The sequence below is a fragment of the Fukomys damarensis genome, unplaced genomic scaffold (assembly GCF_012274545.1).
Source record: "Fukomys damarensis isolate Sample0158 unplaced genomic scaffold, DMR_v1.0_HiC HiC_scaffold_17, whole genome shotgun sequence".
In the NCBI taxonomy this organism is placed as follows: domain Eukaryota; kingdom Metazoa; phylum Chordata; class Mammalia; order Rodentia; family Bathyergidae; genus Fukomys; species Fukomys damarensis.
In genome coordinates this window covers 42,072,047-42,096,811 of record NW_022900929.1, presented here as the reverse complement: position 1 = coordinate 42,096,811, position 24,765 = coordinate 42,072,047, and the positions used below count along the sequence as shown (strand labels likewise).

The 24,765-nt window shown below is 41.1% G+C and overlaps 1 protein-coding gene across 1 annotated transcript in view; it reads right to left on the bottom strand.

The window, feature by feature from the left end:
• Positions 1-24,765, bottom strand: part of Ryr3 (ryanodine receptor 3) — a 376,321-nt gene that overhangs the window by 278,726 nt on the left and 72,830 nt on the right. The window contains exons 5-12 of the mRNA XM_033765294.1: positions 21,975-21,986; positions 21,595-21,669; positions 19,208-19,286; positions 13,128-13,240; positions 12,124-12,223; positions 9,125-9,218; positions 3,779-3,853; positions 1,699-1,855 (exon numbers count right to left, since the gene is read on the bottom strand). Of these exons, the coding sequence (XP_033621185.1) occupies positions 1,699-1,855; positions 3,779-3,853; positions 9,125-9,218; positions 12,124-12,223; positions 13,128-13,240; positions 19,208-19,286; positions 21,595-21,669; positions 21,975-21,986 (705 nt within the window). The remainder of the gene's footprint in view (positions 1-1,698; positions 1,856-3,778; positions 3,854-9,124; positions 9,219-12,123; positions 12,224-13,127; positions 13,241-19,207; positions 19,287-21,594; positions 21,670-21,974; positions 21,987-24,765) is intronic.

The window sequence follows — 24,765 nt, the reverse complement described above, 5'->3', positions numbered from 1 at the left end:
CTGGGGTCATTGCTCTGTCCTAGCCCCTCTCAAGTAGGCGAGGAAAAAGAGGGGTGGTGAACTCAGGTGAGGAATGGTCCAACCATGCATACTCAGGCACTAACGGGTCATCAGCCATGCCGAGTCATTTCTCATTTTCTACCCCCTTTGTCCTGCCCTACTTCTACTTGCTCTTGCCTCCCACTCCATGACCCAGTTGTCCTTAGCAGAGAAAGAGACCCTGCCTGACTCTCTTCTTACAATTTTTTTTTCTGTTGCTTTTGTTCCCCTTTGGTTCTTTTAGCAGGGTGTATTGACATAAACCACCTCCTGGAGACCAAAATGTCTTTTTGCTAGACATAAATTTGAATTCAAGCTCCCTCGTAGTCTTGGGAATCTAAAAGAGGTATTGATGGTAACATGAAGGAAATCCATTCAGGAAACCAGAATGAGGTCAAGTGGGCAACATGCCCTTGGTTGAGGAGTGGACAGAGGTGGCCTTTAAGGGGAGCTCCGGAAGATAAAGAAAAGAAGCTCACATTTTTAAATACTGAAGGATGGGGGTTGGAAAAGCCTGATTCTAATGTAGGGCAGTTCTGGGGAGAAAAAAGTACATGCCAGAGAGTATCTTGGCCTAATAGGATCAGAGAGCCAAAAAAAAAGTGTGTGTGTGGGAGAAAGACCACGCCTCAGTTTCAAAGAAAGGAAGATTGTATTAGGGATCAGCAGTTTCCTAAAGAAAATGCAGCTGTCAGCTTCACACCTCTCCCTACACAAACAGAATCATCAATAACCCTTTACCGAAACTGTGTTGAGAACACAAATCAAATCTATTTCTGGGAGAGAGCAAAGAGGAATGAAACCAGAGATGAAGCTCCCACTGGAGACGGCAAGCTGTCCTCTCAGAAGTTCACACATCCTGAAAACTGGACAGACATCTGGGCAGAGCTTTTCGTATGCTTGGGTGATCTTTCCAGAGAAATCATCGAGTTGCAGAAAAGCCAGCTGTCCACCAGAAATTAGCACAGCAAGCAATCCTGACTATCCAGCTATGCCCAGCTCTGAGTTATGCAGAACCAAAACCTGGCTGAGCATTCGAGTTAAAGGTTTGAAAATGGTGGTTTACAGACACATCCAATGGCGAAACTCTTCACAGGGACTTAACCTGGCTAGTATAGGAGCCAACGTTTATGAAGGTTGGGATGGGCAGGACAAAGCTAAGATACGTGGGCAGTGGAGGCAGCCATGAAAAAGGATGAACACAGCACGAGTAACTTTGAATAATACAAGTAATACAAGATCATGTGTCCAGACTTACATAGTCTGAGGCTTCCTGAAGTAATTTTCTAGATTTAAATAACTGAAGCTCTTACATTCATACCTTCATTGCTTTACGGGAGTGAAGCATGAAACTCAGAAGCTACTCAAAACAATTTAGAATGTACTATATAATAATACATTCCATTAGTCTCTGAGCAATAATATTCACTCCCATGATCCCTGTGCTTTCTAGGGCTTTCCAGTCTTCCCTTACCCAAGGCTTTATCCTTTACTTCATTCAAGAACTCAAATGAAAGGATAAAAAAGAAAGGGATCATCACAGGTCTAAATTCCAATCTCACTTGGTTTCAGTCTACTTCCTCTGAAATCACAGCTCTCCCTGGAGGTTTCCAAGCTTTCACTTCTGGAAGTGTCAGAGTTCAGTTCATCACTCCTTACCTTCGATGCCCGGAAAGAGAAGGCTGTGGACTTGGTGTCCGACTTTCCCCGGTCTTGCAGTAGAAGGCCTTGGTCCTCGGTCAAGGCTAGGTAGTGGCCTGTGGTGAGGTGCCGGAGTCGGAAAGCCTGGCCCCACCTGATGTTGCTGCCACTCCAGCTGGGCAGGTGAAGCAGACAGAAGTAGAAAAATCAGAGAAAGAAGTCTTTTTCAACATTTACTGTGTGCTTTTTTACATACACCAGCAGACTTGCCCGGGTCTCCTGACTTGGCCTAGGACTTCATATCCTGTCTGTCTATAACTCAGCCCTGTGATCTCTTTGGACCCCTCTGAAAGATCCAACAGGCAACACGAATCTGAGGACGGGACAATAGTTTAATATAACTGGAACCCCCAAGTTTCTAATTTCTCCTTCACTCTACTCAAGCATCTTGATGCAAATACCCAGAAAATGGATAGGAAGATTGATTGCCTTTTAGGGAAAACATTTTTTGGAGGTGGTTTAGAAGCGCATCCCTTCCAAATGTCTTATCTAAATCGAAATGTTTTATTACCTCAGGGGGTACTATTTTCAAGACAAATACCAAAAATAACCAAAATAAAAAATACCAAAAATAACCAGGAGGGGCAGGTAATAAGCAAGTGTAATAAGTAAACAAATATTGTGCTATCTGAGAGGGAGATAAATCCTATGAAAAAAAATAAAATCAAGATAAAGGGAACCCTATGTTGAATTTATTAATCTTTTCATGGTCTTCCAGCAAAATGTTAGCATTCAATAAAAGTTATGATAACTGTTATGGAAGAAATTATCCATAGAATAACCAGTAACTCAAAATTTATCTTTGAATGTATAAGCAACGTTGAAAAGATGTATTTGTCAAATTTTAACATCACTTACCACTTTGACTCTTTGGGGCATCAACAAATCCAAGTCACACTGATTAAAGGATTTAATTCTTCACATTAAGGTCTCTGGGGCAATGAACTAACAACTGCATGTGTGTATATCCACTTTGACTTAAAAAGCCCATTAAACAAGCAAAGTCTAATATCCCAAGAAAAGGGTATATAATACCATTATATTTTTAACAGGACTATGAAGAGAATACAAATGCCCCACACAGTTAACAAGTGGGTACTCCTTATGAGCAGTATTCATTTTATACTCTAAATATGTACTGCTTTTGTTGATTGCCCCCAAACTAGTATTTAAATCAGTAGTCTCTTAAGTAGCGTCTTGGTAAAACATTTAAATGAGTCAAAGTGTGTATTGTGTGTCGGGGGAGGGCAGGGGTGTAAGAGAAGTTCTAGTATTTTCCCTTCTTCTGCAGTGGATTACCTCAAAAACCCCTTTTGGGGTATATACCCCTCATGAAAAAACCTTGAACATGTGTTCAGGGAGACACTGAGCCTTATGCTAAAGAGAAAGGCAGAAAAGAAAAACCAGATTGTGGTACTCAACCTTTCTCACCCCAAGCAATTAAGCTTAGCTTTAGCATAACTTCCCTACATACTCAGAAAAATATAGGTGGTGCACTCAGCTGGTCCCCCCATCAGTAGTTTGGAGTTTAAGGGACATGTTACTTAAGCTTTCATGAGCTATTATTCTAGACAGGTTCCTGTTCCTTCCAGGCAGGCATATTTCCATCTCGGAAAAGTTCTTATAAATACCAACTTTTCATAGGTGCACTTCAGTAAAGTTTCGGTTTCTCTTACTCAAGGCCATCATGACTACTTATCTGTCTCTGTCATTTAAAGGTAACTTTCCAGCAGAGCCAATATATCTACTGAGAGGAGGGAAGACTGTCTGAGAACCAGAGAATTAACAAATAGCCAAAGAAATTTGCTGTGGCCTGGTATGAGCTTTGCTTTTATTACTCAGGCACTGAGGGGCAGGGGGATCATTAGTCTCAGAGTCAAAACAGTAGTCTTGGAAATCTTATACCAGGGACTTTTGAGAGTTTGCCAGGTGATGTAGGACAAATGAAATATTTAGGGCAAGTGAAATATTTAGGAGAATGGACTACCCTGGAAAAACAAGCAACCTTGAAGAACGCAACACTTGGGCCCTCCATTACCTTATCCGAAGGGGTTCCACTCTCCACAGGGACCTGGCTCTCCTCCCAGCTCCCCCAGCTTCATAGAATACTCTCCTGTGAGCAGAGTTGGAGATCAGCATTAGGTGAGGCACAGCTGCCTGCACAGGCAGCACAGACCTGCTGTCGGTCTAAGATCTCAGAAGTCAAACGTGAAGCAAGAGTCTCAGGGCAGCACAGTTTCTGTCTCACGCTCTCAGGAGGAATAACAACTGCTTTGGGGGAGGGGACCACTCACCATATACACACTGTCGATCACCAGGTGTACAAGGTAAAGAGGGCAGAGAACACGGGTCAGGATAGCCCAGTCACACACATGCCATGACACCAACACAGAATGCTCCAAGTATTTCAGATTAAGCTCCTTGATTTGCTTTTATGTCTTCTAAATGGCTTTGTCTTTTTAAAACACATCCACAGCACAGAGTGAACTCACAGCTATTGTTTCCGGGAGCTTGGGACACAGCTATATTAAGTATGCGCAGTTCATGATTTTATTATTGCACTATTACTTTCTCACTTGCATTCAGGGTTATCCTCCATTGCATATGTATATGTATGTATATATATATATATATATACATACATACATATATACATATATATATGTATATATTTAACATTTTGGAATACCTTTAGATTTGCAAAAAATTGCAAAGAAAGCCCACAGAAGTCCTGTACAGTCTCATTGAGCTTCCCCAATGTCATTATCTCGTACTGCTCACAGTATGTATATATGTCAAAACTGAGAAAACTTTGGAAGTCATTATTAGCTAAACTCAAGATGTTATTTAGAGTTCATCTACATTTTTCTCTTAATTTTTTCCCACTCCAGGATCATATTTAGGCTGGCACACTGCAATTAGTTATCAAGCCTCTCCTATTTCCTCTCATCTGTTACAGCTTTTAGCCTTTCCTTGCTTTTTATGACTTTGAAAGTTCTGAGAATTATTGATCGAGTATTTAATAAAACGATCTTCTTGATTAGCAAAGCCCATTTTTAAATCTGTATACTGGGGCTCAACCAATTTAGAGCCCAAGATCCAGTGAAATGGTCTATCATAGTTTAAGAGCACATCTTAAAAACAGTGGTCCATATTGGCTGGGATCTCAAATCCAGCCACTTTTTATAGTGTAAGGCCTCTGTTCAAGATTGATCATTTAACTGCATTTAAGTTCACTAATTTAAAATTCCCACCTCCGCCATAAAGTACCTGTCTGTATCACAATTGAATCACTCAAGCCTCAGAATAAACTTGATCCAGGTTTTGGAAGCAATAAGTAAGCATTAGAAATAAACAAATACTGTGTATTTTCTCCTCTGGAGTAGTAGTATTATTTGGTTCAAAATATGAGCTTACACCTGAATTTGAATCTGTTAGCTCTATGATTTTGGGAAGGCTCCCTTCAATTCTGCATCTCATAAGTTTATAAAAAGGTTTAACAAGGGCACTTACCTTCTGGATGATTGTAAAGGCTCAGTGTGTTTTGAAAAAAGTAGTGAATATGCACAAGTATGTTAATGGATGTTCAAACTACTATGGATTATAGATTTATCCAAATTTTGTGTAAAAATTGGCATTTATAAACACAGAGAAACATGTTAATGGCAGAAAGATATAATGAAAAAGTATTAACAGTGGTTCCTTCTGGAAGGTGAGAGCATAGAGCATATTTCTAAATATTTTTGAATGTACATGTGATCAGGAAGTTACACCGTAATTATCAGGAAAGGAAAATCTATATTACTTTAGTGTTCTGACACACCAGTTGTCTCTGTACCAGGCCTGGAAGGGAAATTATTCTGCAATAACTGAGCCTCTTGGAGACCTTGGCTGAGATTTTCCCTGGCAATTCCCCCTTCAGTGCAGGCTGGAAGGGTGCCTCAGGTGGAGATGAAGCTCAGCCTAGGTCGTAGCACTTCTGCCAGCAGCTGGCCCTACAGGTTGCTCCACCGCTGACATCTGAAGGAGTCTGAGCGGTTCATTCTTACTTCCTGGGACACTTTTCGCAGCTTGATCTGTTTAATCTCACAAGGTTACTAAGGTCGAAACAACTTGTCCCTGTTCCTTAAAATAATTCTAAGGAGAGGAGTAGAGTGGGTGGTAAGCTGAGGTGCGGTTGAAAGCTTGGCTGACAGCTCAGCCTTAGTTTCAATAGGTTAAGGGATTAACCCAGGGTGTGTGACAAGGCAGAGGCAGTCAAGGATCGGCGCTCACAACGTGAGATCGCTGATCTTTGGTTTCCATTCTGCGAGAGTCTGTCCATCAAGACAGCAGCTTGCATGGCGCAGAGGAATGAGAACAATGTCCTTCAGGAAGCCAGCATGCTGGCATGTTCTGTTTCATTCCCTCATCTACCCCTGATGTCAGTGTTCATGAGGATCCCGGCCAGTTCTGAGAATTGTTTTGGACACTAGAAGGCAACGAATAGTCTTCTCACTCACCTCAACTATACGCCGAAGAATGCCAAGGCTTCCTGCTTTGTTGAAGATTCCAACTGATATAACACAGCCGGGTTCCAGTGGACCAAGCAATAGCTATTTACCTGTCTCAGTCTCAACTCTCTTTCTTTCTTTCCTTTTCTTTTCTTTCATTGAGTTTATTGGTACATTTTAGGTATACAGTACAGTTACATTCATTACTGGGATCCTGTACCTTTACATGACCGGTCTTGGTTCTCATTTTCCCCCCTTGTCCCTGCCCTCCCTTCACCCCCTCCTCCCCTCCCCGTTTACAAACACTTTATTTCCATTTTTTCATTTTCTCATATTTTTTTTTCTTTTCCCTTATTACCTTCCCCCTACCCTTCCCACTTTCCCTACACTTTTAGCCCTTTTCTTCCTATTTCACACTGTCAATTACAACTCCTTCTTTAAAGAAACCCTGCCATTTTTATTAGTTTCATTTTCTAAAACACAAACGAGAGCCTCCGGAGTCCTGAGCATAGGCAGGCCCAGTTCTCTTACCTCAGGGATGGCACAAAGGCCTACTTCCCATGGACCCCTTGGGAGCTGTTCCCTGCCTACCTCACTCACCCTAGCCCTCCACTCAAACACTTGCACGACCTTTCCCTTCAAGCAGGATCCTGTTGTTAACAAGAATGTCCACCAGGGCTGGGGATTTAGCTCTGGTTCTGCCGCCTGCCTTGCAAGCACCAGGTCCTGAGTTCAATCCCGGTACAAAAAAAAAAAGAAAAAAAAGAATGCCCATCAAATGAGAAGTCTCTCCAAGCAGTATAGTTGCTGCCTGGGCTGTTGCTTTTTTTTAGTATCAGGGATCCAGCTCAGGACCTTGCACTTGCGAGGCAGATGCAGGGACACTGAGCTAAATCCCCAGCCCTACCCGGGCTGTTTCTAATGTGGCTTTTACTTTAATGACAGGGATGTGTGTATGTATGTGTGGTAGGGAGATGTCTATATGTTGAGCACCTCACTTTTTCACGTTTCTACCATGATAAGTGGAACACAACTGTGAAGAAAGTGATGGCGAACTTGTCAATGATATAAACAGCTTGCTGTGACATGTGTGCCATGGGTTTGCCACCCTGTTCTAGGGTATTCCATTATGCACATAACTGCAAATCCAATCACAAAAATTTAGCTCCTTACATACTTGCAATCTTTCCTCTTGATGCAACAGTGTAAGATATAAAAGAGACAGTAAATGAACTATTTCATAGTCTCATTGATTAAGAAAAAGAAAAACTCTTGCACCTCAATAGGATCACATGACGTTACTGAGGGTAGGGGATTCCTAATTCTTTTGGAAATCAGGTCAACCTGAATTTTCTAATCAAGAGGTCACTGGCCCAGCGCCAGGGAGAACGGGGTGAATTAATCAGACACTTGACAAAGATCTGTATTTTATATGTCCCAGCCTGTGTTCTAGATCACATCTGGTTCCCATGAAGGGATCATTCAGAGAACATAGCAAGTAGGAAGAGACTCAGAACAGAAAGGAGTCCATATAGCTGCGGGACAGTTTCTAAGACACACAGTAATATACTTCAGCACGTTGTCACTGGGGCCCTTTAGTGCATCAAATGAGGAGTGAGCTCTGACAGATTCGGGAGCTCTGGTTCTTAGGATCCCACCTGAAATCAGCCAGTGTGTGACTTTTCACAAAAGTCTAAACTAGCTAATTGCCAAATTGTGCAGATTTGTAAGCCTTTATTTTTTAGTGAAAGAAACGCAAGTGACAAGGATCCTGACACAGAAGGACAAGAGAGCATGATCACCAGGCCAGACTTACTGTTGTTTCAAATTCAGCCTAACTTGGGCCAGGGGTATTGGTGGTACTATTATCTCTACTACCACTACTTCTACCACTATCACTACGGCTACTATCACTACTACTACTACTACTACTACTACTACTACTACTACTACTACTGCTATACCAGAGATTAGTTAAACCCAGAGCCTTCTCACTGAGCTATCGTTCCAGCCCTTTAAAAACATTTTCTTTTTCAATTTTGTGCCAGGGACTTGCTAAGCCACTAGGTTGTTTTCGGGCTGGGCACAAACTCACAATCCTCCTGCCTCAGTCTCCCAGAGTGGTTGGTACTATAGATGTACACCGCTACATCCAGCTTTGATGTTTTGTTAATACATCAGACTTAAATAGTTATATGGCAAACCTTTTAATGTATTGTTCTTTTGATGACAAACAGAATACTAAATAAGTCTTCAGTATAAATTTAGGATTTGGTTTAATATCGTCCATCTCATAGTTCTGAAGCTTCAGGAAGCCCCAGTGAGGACGTTAACTAGAGGACCAGAGAACATGACCTCAGCAGCGCCCTCCTACTGTTGCCCTCAGCACTGCTTACTGCTGAAAGCAGCTCCTGCTGGATATTGCCACTTGGCTTCTCTAGAGCTAGCTGGTAAGAGCAAAACTAAGTCAACAAACTCCACCTTAGTTACTTAGTACATGAAATGGGAAGAAGAGAGATGATGTCTTTGATGAACCTGGTTAAAAATTTGTGACAGCACACAGACTCCTTAAAATGATTAGCCTGATTTCCACGAACAAGAGAGGTGTTGCAGTATGTATGAATGCTACCAGAAACCCAGCAGCAACCAAAGAAAAGGGCTTATACAGCATCACAGAGTTTCTGCTCTATTTATATCCATATATATATTTTCCCATAAACAAATGTTATTGTCCTTCTTTTCCTATTTTACACATTGGATCTCAAGGCTGAAGGAATGTGTGTCAATTGAGCAAAACCTACAGAATTCATCTGTGGCCAAAAATGTACAAATGCAAACTCTGGTTTCAGTCACCTGAGATAGCTAGGAGAGAGATGAAGCAGTTGGCTTACCTGTGCTGGGGATCATTCTGGTCTGTGGATGGTATTGTCAAACACTCATCGTGACCATGAAAAAGACGCACCACATGCCCACCGAGTAGATATCCTACAAAAGAATTATATTCTACCATGAACTAATGGGGAGTTTTAAAAGCACACTGTGTTTGTAAAATATATGTCCGTGAAGGTCTGGGCCAGTTACAAAAAAACATGAAGAGAGATACATTTTGGAAATTATGAATTCCATGAACTAGAGTGTTAGGCAGAAAAGAAAGTTGAAACAATTTTAACCCAAAAGTTAAATAGACAACCTTGAAGAGTTAATGAAGTGTCCTATCAAAAAGTAAGGTGAAAATAGTATGAATTGATATCATTTTCCTTAAATAGAAAAATAAAAGGTGGGCTGGGGATTTAGCTCAGTGGCACAATGCCTGCCTCACAAGCATAAGGTCCTGAGTTCAATCCCCGTTACCAAGCAAAACAAAACAAACAAACAAATAAACAAAACACACACACACATGTACACAAAAGAAAAATAAAAGGAAAATTAAGTTGCTACTGCTAGAAAGGTAAAGATTTTCCAATTGCTTAGGATTCAATACATCCAATACCAAATTTCTAGATAAGTTCCTACAACCTCACTGTATGTCCTCTGTGGCAAAATCTTAATCAAATTACAGGCACATGAAAGAAAACAGATGCTGGGAAAGTGGGTAGCAAACTGTTCTTCAGAGTTGTCCTGAGAGGGGCTAGCTTTCAAATGCATTTAACAAATGCAGATCAAACCTGGACAGTACTTGTACAGAATAAAAAGAAAGGCACAGTTACCCTCCAGCAACTCTAACTGCACAAGCATAGATGCTGCTTTCAACAAGCACTGACCTCTCCAAATAAGGCAATCTTTATAATCATGGGGTCTAGATACCAAAAGGAAATAACGAACTTCAGTGAAATCATGACGATCTATTAGTGTTCATTTAAATTCTGAGCTTTACTTTACAGAACACAGTAGTAGGAGAGAGGACTTAGTCTGAATTTGCTTCACACAAAGAAATGAAATGTGTTATTCCTCCGAATTAAAAAAGTTCTCCTGACTATTCTGTTCTCAGGAGACATGGATTTAATGTGTTTAATATATCAGAATTTTTTTTAAGAAGTCACGTAATTAGATCACTTGCGAGGACTGTCTGAAACTATTTGGGATGCTGAATTAAAACAGTAAGAATGAGAAGCCATGTCAGAGGACGAAGGGTGCCATTAGTGCAGCTTGGACAGTAACAGTCAAATATCCCCCCTTTTTTCAGCCAGGTAAGGAAAGACTTCATTCAATGCCTCTCAGACATTCAGGAGTTTTTCTCCCCAATTTCCTATGTCTTATTTTGCTAATATTTTCAGTTACATATTTTTGCTTTGAAGTAATTCATGAGATACCGTAGGGGGACTCTCAGCAGCCCCTTTATTTAGAGAACTAAATTCCCCAGCATCTAGTTCCTAGATAGACTGTCCTCATCTTGGGATCGCGCGGCCACCCCCCACCTGGAGTCCATCATGTCTGTTAGCAGGCTTCTTAATGGTTGTCCTCTCACATAGAGAAGGCTGCTCTGAATGAAAAAGGGCCACAGTCAGGGAGGGACAGTCTCAAGGAGGACACAAATGCCCCCGAGGACAGAAGCAGGTCTCCCAGAGGATGCTGAAAGGAAATTTGCTACAGGGTCGAGGACTCAAGGCAAGTGCCTCCGGCCTCCATCACAAGGGCACCCCACACTGCCATGAGGTCCTTTGACGTGACGAACAAACAGTCCTTAACCAATTTCCACAAGTCCTCTCTTGGGACTGAGAGTAATTTTATCCCTCCAGCGAAAATGAAAATCTTCCTATGGAGATGGAGGCGAAACTTTCTAGGAAAGATTTAAATCCAGAACTTCTTTATCCCTGATATGGGAAAGGTTGAGGCTGCGATGCAGCTTGGTGTGTTAATTTTTGTATCTCATCGCTTGCTTTTTCAAAGCTTTCCACAAAGCGCTGAAAGAGTTGAAAACGTGGTGCTTCCCAGTTGTGCACTTTACCTATGATGCTTCTGAAACTGAACTATCACCTTGACAACTCTCATTTCCCCCTTTATTTTCAAACATCAGAGCACAGAAAGTTATCCCTCAGTTTGAAACAACTAGACTCAGGGAGGAAAACAGGATTAAAGCCCACGATAGGACTATTTTAAAAAATTCTGATCTTGCTTTAAAGTGCTAGAATGGAAGGCAATAACCTGTAGGTCACTGACATTCTATTATTGTGCTCAGTTGTGGTGTTACTGATGAGTGAGACAAGGCCAGTCTGGTTGTTACATAACCTGCAAGGTGCACTGACTGCCTGGTTGCAAGAAATAGGACAGGAGCACAAAGTTGGGAGACATTATTTCCAAGGAAAAACTAAAATACAGAGAAAATTTCACTTATTATTTCTAAATGGTCTTCCATCAAGACAAGTAAAAGCAAATGATAAAATACACTTTTTTTTTTGGATTTTTTTGAGGCAGGGTCTCAGTATGTAGTTGAGACTGACCTGAAACTCACTATGTAGCCCAGGCTGGTCTTGAACTCACAGCGATACTCCTGCCTCAGCCTCCCGAGTGCTGGGATTACAGGCGTATGCTACCACACCAAGCTCTGACTAAATACACTTTTATGTAGAGGAAGTCCTTCCCTTTGGAGAGAGGCATAGAGAAAAATACTAATGATGATAAAGTATCCCTTCTAAGATAGAGGTCAATACACTTACTAATAGTGGGCTTCAAAGGATTAAAAAAATAAAGCAAAGAATACTCCTGTACCTGCAGGTGTCAGGGCAGAAAATAATCCATGCTGACAACAGAGAAATATTGAGGCAAACTAAAATGATGCTACCTGTATACCAAGGTATTCAGGTAAGAGCCAGGAAATAGAGAAAATATCAGTTTATACAGCACAAGAGAGACTGGTAGGCTCAGGGCCAACTGCATAAAAAAAAGAGCACACCTTCTTCAACGCTACTTCCTGAGCACGTCAGATGGACGTTCCAGAGGGTTTGTATGAAGGAGGCGTCCACGTGGATGTTACCATTGGATATTGAGAGATGCTGCAGAAACAGAAATGAGACAGCCTTTAAATCACAGAGCAGTTTACCTACAATTTCAAGGATCCAATTAAACAAGTCAAACTGTCGCCCGGCTGGCTCTTCCTACCTAGCCCGTGGGAAATTTCTCCCCCCCAATCTAGAAGCAGCTTCAAAGTGGGACATTTTATTTTGGGAGGAGGAAGTATTCAGCTACAGAAGTGGAAGACAAACGCTGCCTTCATCCCTCAGGTGGATCCTGAATTCAACAGCAACTCAAAATGTTCAATTTTCATAGGATAAAGAAACTCACAAATGGGAAAAACGGCTCCAGTATTTGGACAAAGCAAAGCAAAAGCTGCTGACAAGTCTGGCATGATGGGAAACTATCGCAAAGCTTACAAATTTATCTTTGACATTTCTCTTACACGCCCTCTCCACCCAGCCAAGGGCTGTCAGGGCTGCCTACCTGGGATGCAACCTTGCCTCTAAGATCTCACTGCCAGTTCCAACCTCTGCAACACCCATGCACTAGAGTGTTACATTTTCCTCCTTTCTCCAACAAAAGCTTGTTTTCCTGTGTTCTGTTCTTTCCGCCTTGTTCTCCACTGGGGAAAAGCCAAACTGTGATAAACTCATAGTAATGTCAGCTAATGTGTAAATAGCGTCTGGGGCCTTTTAGCAAAGTCTGCTGCATCCAGCCCTATAACCCAAATGAGCAACTAACAGTTAAATTCCGGGGCCCATGATCGCCTAGGCAGGGAAGAGAAGGTAACCATCTTTCGAGTGCACTGTGCAGAGGCGTCTTATCCTGCCTAGCCAGTTGGGGATTAGTTCTTCTGCTCAACCTGCTGGGGCTCAGTTGGCCACCTCTAGGGAGAGGGGAGAGTTTAAAATACAGAAGGCACCTGTGTTAGGAGGTACTTACAAGGTATCTTTCAGAGGACACACTGACGAGGATAAGGTCATCGCCGATTCGCACTTTCTCTCCCTCAGACCTCTGTTTGGAAGCAGGATGTATGGTCCACCAGCAGGCTTCTCCTACACGAAGGCCTCTTGTGTTAGTCACTGTTTCCTGGGAGGCAGTGTCCCTGACTCTGTCCCTCATTCTTCTTTTTCCTGATGACAACACTTGAAACACATACACGCTCTCCCCCGCTCCTACCTTCAGGTTTCAATTTCTATTTACCTACAGCCATCTCAGTGGGCCTTACACATGCTCTTGCATACATCCACCATTTTTATTTTCCCTAAAGACCGAAAGATGGGGTTTGGGAAACAGTATCGAAGGCAGAGACTATAGAACCCTCTGAGTATTTTTAATGCATATAGAAAAACGCTTTCTTTACACTCCCTTTCAAATCCTGAGGAAATGATTTCACTGGTCTACTGAAAACTTTGACACTCTTAATCTCTGCTCGCCACACTTTATGAAATAATACTAAAACTAAAATAAATCCCAAAATACTTCATGAAATATTAAGTGGATTTACAGTATTTATTTAGGTGCTACTGTTTTAACCTGGTGCCTTGAACTTGCTCCACTGCTAAGATTATGCCCAGGCCTTTTTTTTTGAGACAGAGTCTTGCTAAGTTGCCCAGGTTGGCTTCAAACTTTTGATCTCCCTGCCTCACTCTCCAGAGCAGTGGGGATTATAGGCATATCTCATAGCATACAGGAAAGAGGGGCTTTTTAAAGGCCTACACCAATAAGGACTAAGCCAGCAGGTGAGATATTTATAGCAAGAAAGAGAAGTTCACAATTTGGAAAAGAGAAAAATCCCAGATGTCTTTAATCCAAGAGAAAAAAAAAAAGCCAAGTTCTTAGGTAAGAAAATGAAAAAGTCACCAATAAAGCCAATTCCTGATAAAATCTTTAGAAATATCTCTGTGACTGGAGGTGAAAGTTACATGTGAAAGCATCAGAAGATGGGTTGAGATCAGGAGGGCTGGATAAAAGCTTTGAAGGACAAATCCCTTCCCTCTGCTGCCTGAGCAGACAGATGACTTCTTCCTCCATGCTACAGTAGAACTCTAGCCAATGAAATGACAGATCACCAAGAGTCTTAGAAATATCAGACACTGTCAAGTAATGCAGTAAAGAGGCTTGCTGAGAACATAGACACAAATGGTTTGCACTTGATTGCTAACACCCCAGCTCTTCTCCCTCTGCTTCCACCTCAGAGCTTCTAGGATACCAGCCGTGTAGTTGAACCACATGATTTCCACTCCCCAAAACAGAAGATACTTTGGTTTGAATGTCTCCAATGCAATGCCCAATCCCTGTCAGATTATCGCAAAGCAAGGCTTAGCAGATGCCAAGTCACAGCCAGCTTTTAGTCAGCTGCTACTGCTTTGACCTCAGTATGAGTGAAGGTCAAGGATTCCCTGAAATCATGTCCAACAAGAAGGACAGGAAGAGAACTGAAAAAGAGTAAGCAGTAAGGCAACTGGAGAAAACAAAGACTACAGAGAACAAAAGGAATTTTTAAAAACTTAGTTAATAATTTCAGAGAGCTAAGAAAAAAGCCACATGCATGAAATAGGTGTAAAAATACACATGAATTATCCCATCAGAGAAAAGGAAAAATACTCCTTGATCCTGGAAAAAAAAAAAAAGAAAAAAAGGAAAAGAAAACAGAAAGAAGCATGAGGATTATGGGATAAAGCTGAAAAATTCTTCCAGAAAGAACACAAATACCTTAGGGGTGGGAACAAAAAGAGAGTTAGAAAACTAATCTAAAAGAATTTTAGAAAGCACGACCAGAGGAAATTTACAGAAATATTATTAAAATTGCCCCAATACTAAAAGACAACCATTTCCAGATTGAAAGGTCCTACAGAGACTCCAGTGTGGTACCTACACCAAGGTTTATCCCTGGAGACTTCAGAACGCAAAGGATCCACAAAGATACATATTGTGGAATTTCAGACAAGAGCGTGAAAGGAATTAGGAATCTTCAAGAAAGAAAAACAGTCACACAGAAAGCATCAGGAATCAGAGTGTAGACTTTCTCAATATCCAAACCACAGCTAGAAGAAAGCTCTCAGGAACCCAAGAAAACATTCCAACACAGAGTTAAACTGAACTATGAATTATAGGTGAAGCTAGAATTAAGAAACTTTCAGAGGACAATTTTCTTGCCAAATGCTTCTTTCCCAAAAGTTCCTGGGTAGTGTGCTTCGACAAGATGAAGTGCTAAATGAAGAAGGGAAACAAAATAAAATAAACAAACAGAATACCCAGGACATCCAGGAAGTGGGGAATCTAGGAGAGAGGCAAAAAGAATTCCCTGAATGATGGTGGTATTTGTAACATGAAACTGACAGAGAGAGTATGGCTGAATTTAATCAAGAGTGGTTTTTAGTTCTACGGGAAAATAAAGGAATAAAGGATTGTGTCACAGAAAACTAAACAAACAAGGACATTATTAATGACTGAAAAACAAAAGAGCAAAACTGACCATAGTATATTATGTGACGTATTTGCAAATAAAGTTTATAGCTATTTGCTGATGTAAATGCTTAATATTGACTAGCAGTTATATAAAAATAGATGTAAATATGTTGAAAGTGTGGAAAGAGAAGACAGAGAAATCTGAAATGAATGTAAGAGCTGCATTTTTAATAAGGACATTAACAGATGATATCTAATACAAAAGAATAACAAAACAGCAGTATATGCATATTATTTGTAAATAATGGGAAACCATACCAGAAGAGTTGAAAGTAGGTCCCCAGAGAGGCAGGAATCCAGAGGAGGAAGTATGGTAAGGCAGGAGAGTAACAGTGTTAGCAAACTTCAGGCACTATGTACTCCTACTATGTAGGAGTATTATTTTGATTAAACTTAAAATTATGTGACAAAGGAGATGAACCTCTACATGTGAAGAGGGAAATGGTGTGTGTATTCTTTATGAACTCTGTGGCCCACTGAAGGGCATCTGGTAGGAAGAGGGTCCTGGACAGGCCTTCAGGGAAGGGAAGTGTGTATTTTCCTGCCCTTGCCTGGGTACTGGGGCCCAGGGATGGTGCTGTTCCCCGAATCAATAGTCTACGCCAGTCACTGGCCCTAAAACACACACCAGCACTTTTTGTACGTGTGTGATTTTTAATAAATTGCTTTCCCTCCAAGTCTACATTTTAAAGCTATATCTAATTCTTAAAGACAGGAATCATGTTGGTCATCACATCGCTTCACTGTCATTATAAAAGAAAAGAAAGGAGAATATGAAACAAGTTAAGGCCAATGAAGGTGAAATGAAATAATTATTTTAGGCACAGTTTTTCATGAAGACTCAGCCAGACTTTCTACCTGTCCCCTGCCACAGCCAGCTTAGCAGCCAACTTGAACTTGAGCTGGCCAAAGTGCCTGCCTGGTTTGTCAGCATAATTCAAACTAAGTCAGAACCCAGGAACTCAGAAAAAAGTGCCGAAAAGAGCAATATTCTCTACTGCTATATCTCCTTCATATTTATTGGAGGTTCTAACACTCAAATAAAATAGATTCTCTGAACACTTGAGTAGAAAGTGGTATTTCTCAATTTCTTTCAACTTTCAGAAAGTATAAAGTCGTTTTGCTGATATAAATAGATTGACCATATACGTATGACTTTTCCGATGACACGTTGAAAGATTGACAGCTGGCTTGCACAGAGAGGGCAGCGTATATTCGGAGACTGTGGCATTTCACTCATTTGGTAATTTTCAGCAAAGGTTAACAACACCTTACAGGAAATTATATTTAAGAAAAAAACACTTTAGCTGAAAACAAAGAAACTGCAGGTCAAACTCAATATAATCTTTTTTGGAAAAATTACTCACAATGGGAAAAGGCAGTCCTGACATTCTGCTTTGTACAAAAATAAAAAAAGGAATAAGAGAGAAAGGAGTTCTGCTTGGGCACCCTTAGGATTCTACTGTGCAAGATACAGAAACAGCAGGTACTTGTGTTTAGCCGCTAGATTTCTTTTCTAGATCACCTATAAAAGCAAGCAATTTTGATCCTTTCCTTATAAATGGACCCAGATTTAGAATAGAACACAGGCTTTTGTTCTTCTTTAGCCATCCAACATTGGAACTCCCTTCCTATTGGGGGAAAGTGACCTGGTATTAAAGATTGTATTCAAATTTGTCTTTTTTGGAGTATGCTCTAGATCATTTCTCTTCTCTAGCCTCTTTCCCTTGCTGGTCAATTTCCATGTCTGGGGGTCCAGGTTTGGTGTAGATTCTATGCAATATCTTTCCAGTAAATCCCTAATTTGTTTGAGTTAACCTGAATCGATTTGTATACAGTCAAGACTCCTGATTGAGGGTTAGGTCCAACCTCTAGATAAATCAGAAATTTCATATGCAATGCCTTTGATAGATTTTTCAGTCATGGTGAATATGCTACAACCACCTGCCATCTGTTTCTCCACTGGTTACTTGCAAATATTACAAAGTGTGTTCCTTCAGTGAAGTGAAACACCCCTCCTTTCAACTTCTATGCAGTGTTCTTTGGAATAACCAAAGGTGCTGTTGGCACCTTCTTTGATACTGCAAGCGTTTGAGAATGTTACTTAGTCCTCTGTTCTTCATTTCTAATTTCGAGCAAGAATATGCATCATTTTGGTCACACATTTCTTTTTGTTTTTTTCCTCACTGAGTTTATTGGTACATTTTAGGTATACAGTACAGTTACATTCATCATTGGGATCTTGTACCTTTACATGACAGGTCTTGGTTCTCATTTTTCCCCTTATCCCTGCCCTCCCTTCACCCCCTCTTCCCCTTCCCATTTACAAACACTTTATTTCCATTTTTTCATTTTCTCATATATTTTTCCCTGATTACCTTTCCCCTACACCCTTCCCACTTTCCCTACACCTTTATCCCTTTTCTTCCCATTTCTCATTGTCAATTATATCATTAGCATCTTATGTACTAGTATAGTTTTCACACCAGAGAAATTGGTCACCCATTTCTTAAGACACATCTCTTGACTATTTTTTAAACACACACACACACACATACACACACACACACAGCCAATGGTTCCCAAAGAATAAAAATATGATTGCAGTAGGAGACAAATGACATTGAATCACTTAGAAATGATTTTATGTTTTTACTTTATGCTTATTCTATCAGAGAAGATTTGAAGTTTGGAACTGGTATAACGAACACTTTTCTAACATTTACCTATCTCTCCTCAATGTTTAACTATCATTTTCTTCTCATTACTTTAGTTTACTTTAGTGATAATCAATACCAGTTCTCTACATACAGGAAAGACATAAGCTTTGTCTGTGAAAGCTTAGCACAAAAATAAAGACAAATTTAAGAAAAAAACATAAAATTAAAAGGGATATGACAGAATGGCAAAATTGATGATGGCACGTGTCATGGGCAAATATTTGGAACAAGTCTTAGAAATATCTCATTCACTATGGTATAAGCAGGGTCTTCTTTAATCTAGACACTATACTGCTTTTACTATGCTACCTTGATTTTTTTCATAGCCGATGTTTAGTATCATTGCTTCTAATTAAGAATCTTCAGCATCAAATGCTAAAAAATAGTTTTTCTATGATATTCTAGCAGTTGTGGTTAAAACATTTATGTTCTTCTGGGCCAGGATTTAGCTCAGCAGTTTGGTGGCCTGCCTTGCAAGTGCAAAGACCCGAGTTCAATCCTTGGTACCAAAAAAAAAAAAAAAAAAAAAAAAACATTATGTTCTCCTTTACTCTTAGTTTTTACATTTCCATATTCTACCTTTCTATACTTTTTTTTTAGTGCCTGGGATCAAATTCAGGACCTTATGCTTGTGAGCAGGTGTGGTGCCACTGAGCTAAATCCCCGGCCCCACACATTCTTTATTGAGTTCTTCATTCTGTAAAATTTTTAACAGACCTGTTTCTTGAGCTGGTTGGTCTAAGATCCCAAATGAGTAATACAGTGAGTGTTCTCAAAATTCCTAGTTACAAGAGTCCAGTGGGCAGGAGCTCTGGGAGTGCTGAAACTTACCTGTGGCGTGTTCCCGGAGACCTACATCAAAGGCAAGTTTATCTGTCTGGGATCTTGACGTGGTCAAACAAGTTAGATACTGTGAAACAAAAGCAGATCCTAGTGAAGTCACACTCTTCCGCTGGGTCTGGCTTCCCCACACTGCTCAGCTTCCCATTTTATAATTTCAACAATGGGCTACTGTGAAATGGACTCATTTATCATGCTCATTAGAATGTTAATTGATACTGTGCTTTTGGAAAAATACTTTGATAATAAATTTAAAACCTCATTGGATGAATCTAGTGATTTACTTTACAGGTCTGTGTTATGGAAATAAATCTGAAATATTAAAGACGCCTTAGTTCAAAGATTCCCTGAGACACTTCCAAATTGGGAACAATATAAATGCAACATAAATGACAAACAATAATGGAAAGGCCAGATAAACTTTGGCACTTGTATTTTATGGAATATTATATCATTAAGATTGTTTATTAAGAGGGTGTAATACGTGGAACTTTATCACACACTGAGCTAAACGGTCATATACAAAACAGTACATTTGCATAGTTCACATGTGCATGATATTAAATGCCTAGCAACCAATGTAAAAAGAATTACACCAGACTGATAAATAGTAGTTGTATTGAGGGTGGACAGGAGGGGGGACGATTGATTTCTTTTTTGTTTCAAAAATTTTCTAAGAGCTTTAAAAGTCTCACAGTAACACTTATAAAAATATATTTGCAGATAAAACAACAAAAAAAATGATTTTAAGCATCTTAATAGAGGAAGCACCCCTGCCATCCTCACAGATTGCCCAGTGGGACATCTCTGAGTCAGGGTGGGGGTTGGGGCTCCTGGGGAACATGCGTGTTCTGAGCTCTGCTTCGAGTTGTCTGCAAGAGATGGGAAATCATTGAATGTTATATTTCACTGTCTGTGTTCCCAGCGCTGCTCTTAAAAGGAAGTAGCCGGTGCAGAGTAAACATAATGATAAACAGCATAATTCTTCCTCTCTCCACCAGCATGTTAGCCTGAGTTTTCCAAGCCATAAGAAGTCTGTTGTTGGAAGTTTTGTTTAATTTATTTAGGTAGAAAAAGGGAGGTGTAAGAGTTTCATTGACCTTATGGATAATGGATTCTAAAAGATAAATAATCACCTCAAACTCCAGAGGCCTACAGGGTACATTGTTTCCCCACTCTCGGAAAGTCCCAAGCTCCTACTCAAAGACACCTGGCTATTTTTTTTTGTTCTCTGCCTTTATGTTACAAAGAGTGTTCAGGTTGAAAGGTCAACTTCTTACCAGTACTTGGGAAAAATGCTGCAGTAAATAAATTATTGAGGAAGCAGCTGCTGATCCTGCTGGCAATCTAATAATTCAGGTTTCAAGATGAACTCTGCATGATGTTGTGGATATGAATGTGTGAGAAGAAATTCTTGAAGTAATGTAACAGGATCCCACTAGGGCTAGAGTAAGAAGATACATCTTCCTAAACTGCTAACAAGTGAGGGTAATATACTTAAGAACTGAGGGTAAATCTTCTTGGAGTTAGTACGTATACTTGATTGCAATCATTAATATTCTTCTGAATACTCCCTGCAAAAGATCTGCAATATCTACATTGTAAGTTATATTTATTAACATGTGGCAATGGATTCAACTTACATTGAGTTATTGCCATTCTGGTCACTGGTTCTAAATCCTAATTTTTTTTCCCCATTGAGTTTATTGGTACTTTTTAGGGCTACAGTACAGTTACATTCATCATTGAGGTCTTGTACCTTTACACGATGTATCTTAGTTCTTATTTTTCCCCATACCCCTGCCCTCCCTTGACCCCCTCCACCCTTCTAAATCCTAATTTAGTTATAACCTGATAATTTTCTGTCAATGCAGTATCCCTCATTTTTCTCCTGCCTCTAGTTTAACAACAGCTTCAAATTCTCCCAGGATTGAAGGCCCTGGACCTCATTCCATTTATTTTTAGCTAGGTAAAGTAGAAACACGTGGCTAAAAAATACCTCATTTGATTGCTTTTACTTCTATGCTGGTTGTCCCTGTGTACTAAAGAAAACAGTTATTGCAGGTTTTATCTGATCCATCATAAATGGAACAAAAATTTATTGAGCAGCTAGTATGTCCCAGAACTCTGCTTGTTGGGGTTTAGTGAAATTAAACAAAATGACATGACTCCTTCCTTAATGGAGTGGATACACATCGGACATTAAGCAAATACAAATATATTTTTGAAAACTTATTGAGGCACAAGATATGAAGGCAATGCTGAGACAGTAATGAAACATAATTATTAAATTGTGCCAGATGACAATGTGGAATTTCTATTTCCTGTAATGCTCCTCCCTTTACCTCTTGCCCCTCCTCTAATGGGGATGTACTTACCATTCCACTGAAAGAGTGCCGCAGGAGAATTGCATGGCCATATAGCAAGGTCCTGTGGCCACCCCCTTGTGCTGCCTGTGGGAATGAGGAAAAGAATCAGTGGGTACCAGCTGTGGGTCTCTGACTGCAGAGTGGCACAGAGATTTTGGGAGACAGACTCTGAGCAAAAGACTCATCTCAAAGCTCCCAAGGAATTCATTCGAGCAGTGAGCAAGGGTCCGGCTGATGGGCAGAAGGAGACTCGTGACTACAGCCATGCAATAGCCTTGGCAGAGGGTGTGAAGGCCACACCTCTTCTTGGAACTGGCTCTGCCCTCAGTCCTCAGAAACCCAGGGCTGTTCTACCAGAGAAGCGTGTGAATAACACAGGGGTTACTTACCTTTGTTTGAAACTTCTCAGAAGCATTCAGAGTGAGAGAGAGAAATAGCATGATGAAACTACAGCCCAGCAACAGGAGGGCAGCTTGGTGGGCAGGTAGGCACATGCATTCTGCAGTGTGTGTCTCAAGGTCTTTCCCCTTCCACCCCTCCCTAACCTGGGTGGTCTTACACAGCCTGTCTAACAAGGGATGGCTCTGAAATCCAGGACTCTAACAGGTGCTCAGTGGAGAGGGCCTCCGCTGTTTTCCTGCCCGGCTTTCGGCTGCACTTTAGCCATTGCCTCTGTGGCTGCCCAAAGAGCAGAGAGAGAGAGAGATGCAAGAGGAGGTGATGGCCACACACTACTATGCTGAATCGTATATATTTATTCCAGTTATACGTAAGTAGAATAGAAAAACTGAATTCTACAGAAAATTCTAGAATTTTTTGGCATCAAGACTTTCCAGCCTCTTACTTAAATCTCTCATTATCACATTAACCTGTCCCCAGGCAGTCGAAAAGTTTTGATTGTACAGCCCAGCCTTCCTTTGCCCTCCCCAAACTTCCACAAAAGAGAACCCGAAGTCTGAGAATATTTACTGAGAACTTCTAACATTGTCCTTCTACAGGCCAGCACATTTTATTCTGAGCAGCAGTCCTGCAGCCTAAAGAGCTATCTGAGGGTCTATCTGGTCCCAGGGCTCCCCTCCCACCATAGAAAGAACAATGTCCAGGGGGTGCCTGGTGCAGGAGGAAGGCAGCAGCCTGGGTAATAAGGCCTTGAGTAATTCTATTCCAACTCCACTTGGATTAAGAGAATCACTCTGTCAAAGAGATGATTTTTCATGTCACACAAAGAGCCTAAAGTGGAGAAAGAAAGATAAATGTGTGATCATGTTCCAAAAAAGCTGATAACTAAATATAAATGTGGCTGTACTTCTTCCTACAGCGATAGAGATATTTAAGCATTCTCCAGACTTCAATACCATGCAGGAATTACACCGCTCTTCACAATATTTCCAAAATTTGTGAAACCATTTATACTAGCTTCAGTTTCTATATTTACAAATGTGTCAACACCTTACATTAAAATTAAACACACTAAATAATTTTCACATCTTGTCAGTCTAACCAAAACTGTCCCTAAACACTTATATTCTCGTAAGTTACCCATTGGCTCCCAAAGGCTTGTGTTGCGGGCCTACACTCCCAAGCCAGGCTCCATCTCAAATGGGACAACTGACTAAATTGTGTCTCATGCTATTATCTGTGAGTCATACCTTCCTCCAGCTCTTCTGAATCCCTATTCACTCTAGACACCTAGGAAGTCCAGATCAAGAGAAACTACGCCCAAAAGGCAGCACTGAAGAGCTCTGGCTCCTCTCTTTCTCTGACACTTCAAGAAACATCTCTCAGTCCTCATGTCCCTCATTCGGGTGTCAAAAAGCAGAGCGGTAACTGTCCCACTAGGACCGAATGGGAAGGCAGAACCCAGGAGCCTTCCTATCGTAAACTGCCCCTTCTGTAAGGGGGGATGACGGATATCAGAATCATATGGACTCTGAGCCAAGGACCGGCCTGAGAATCTGCATTTCCAATGAGTGCCAGGTGACACTGATGCTGCTGGTCCAAGGACATTTTGAGAACCCCTCTTTAAGGGAAGGACCACGCTGAATGATCGTTTTGAATGATGGAGGAGTTTTCCTGCACAGCCTTTGGTGGTTGTCATCATGGGGAGTGTGACACCCCTACACCAGATCCCCACAATGATGCTTAAGGTAGGAACGACTTCAGGTTTATACGTAAGGAATGCAGTGCCCAAGGAGGACAGGTTTCATGCCTCATGTATCAGAGCCGAGGCAGGGTAGAACTAGAATTAAAGGCAGATCCTGAGCTCATTTTGCTTATGATGATATCCCCATTCAGCCACTGGGTGTGAAGCAAGGATACAAGCCATCGGTCAGGGGAGAAGGGGAACAAACTTCCTCAGTGCCTTTCTAGAGCTGGTATAGATCAAGCCTAATGGGCTCTAACCTTATTACAGGTACAGAACTGTGCAGGTGGTACACATGAATCAACACACTTGATGTCAGTTTGCACTGCACAACTATGGTAATCATTCCCTTGTACCATGGTGCAAACTGAAGCTTAAAGAGATAAAGCGAAGTCGCACAGGTTCCCAGTGCAGAGTCAGGCTTAACAAGACAAGGGCATTCAGTCATATGCCACACTACCTCCTTTTCTTGTAGCTGGCTAGGAGACATAAAAGTTGTGCAAAAAAAAAAACAAAAAAAAAACCAAGTTACAAATAGAAACATGGAAACATCACGCCCATTAAAAACGGTGAAGCAGAGTGTTGGAACAGACTAGGAAAGGAAGGAGGATGTGCTAAGGAAGAGCTTTATTGTGAGGGCAAATCACCCACACACCATAATGTGTGCTGACGCCGAGAGAAGAAACTACAGGGGCGAAGGCCTGGGAGTAGCAGCTCTGAGTCACACACAGGGACTTGAGGCCCCTCCCTGGATAGTGCTGGGGCTGGTGAATGGGACACCTGGAGATTTGGAAGGCTAAGACTAAACAGCCCCACAGCTAACAGGCCTGCGGGTAGGTTCTTGGAAAGATCTTCCCTTCATGATTAAAACTGCTTTAGAAAAGAACTCCGACTGCACAGTTGTGGATGAATAGAGGGATCAGCCTTGGGGTCAGAAAAGAGAATCTCTCATTGGGGTCCACAATGTTAGGATTGAGCACAGCAAACATCTTGGGGTCATCCTTTACTCCTTTTTTTTTTTTTTGGTACCAGGGATA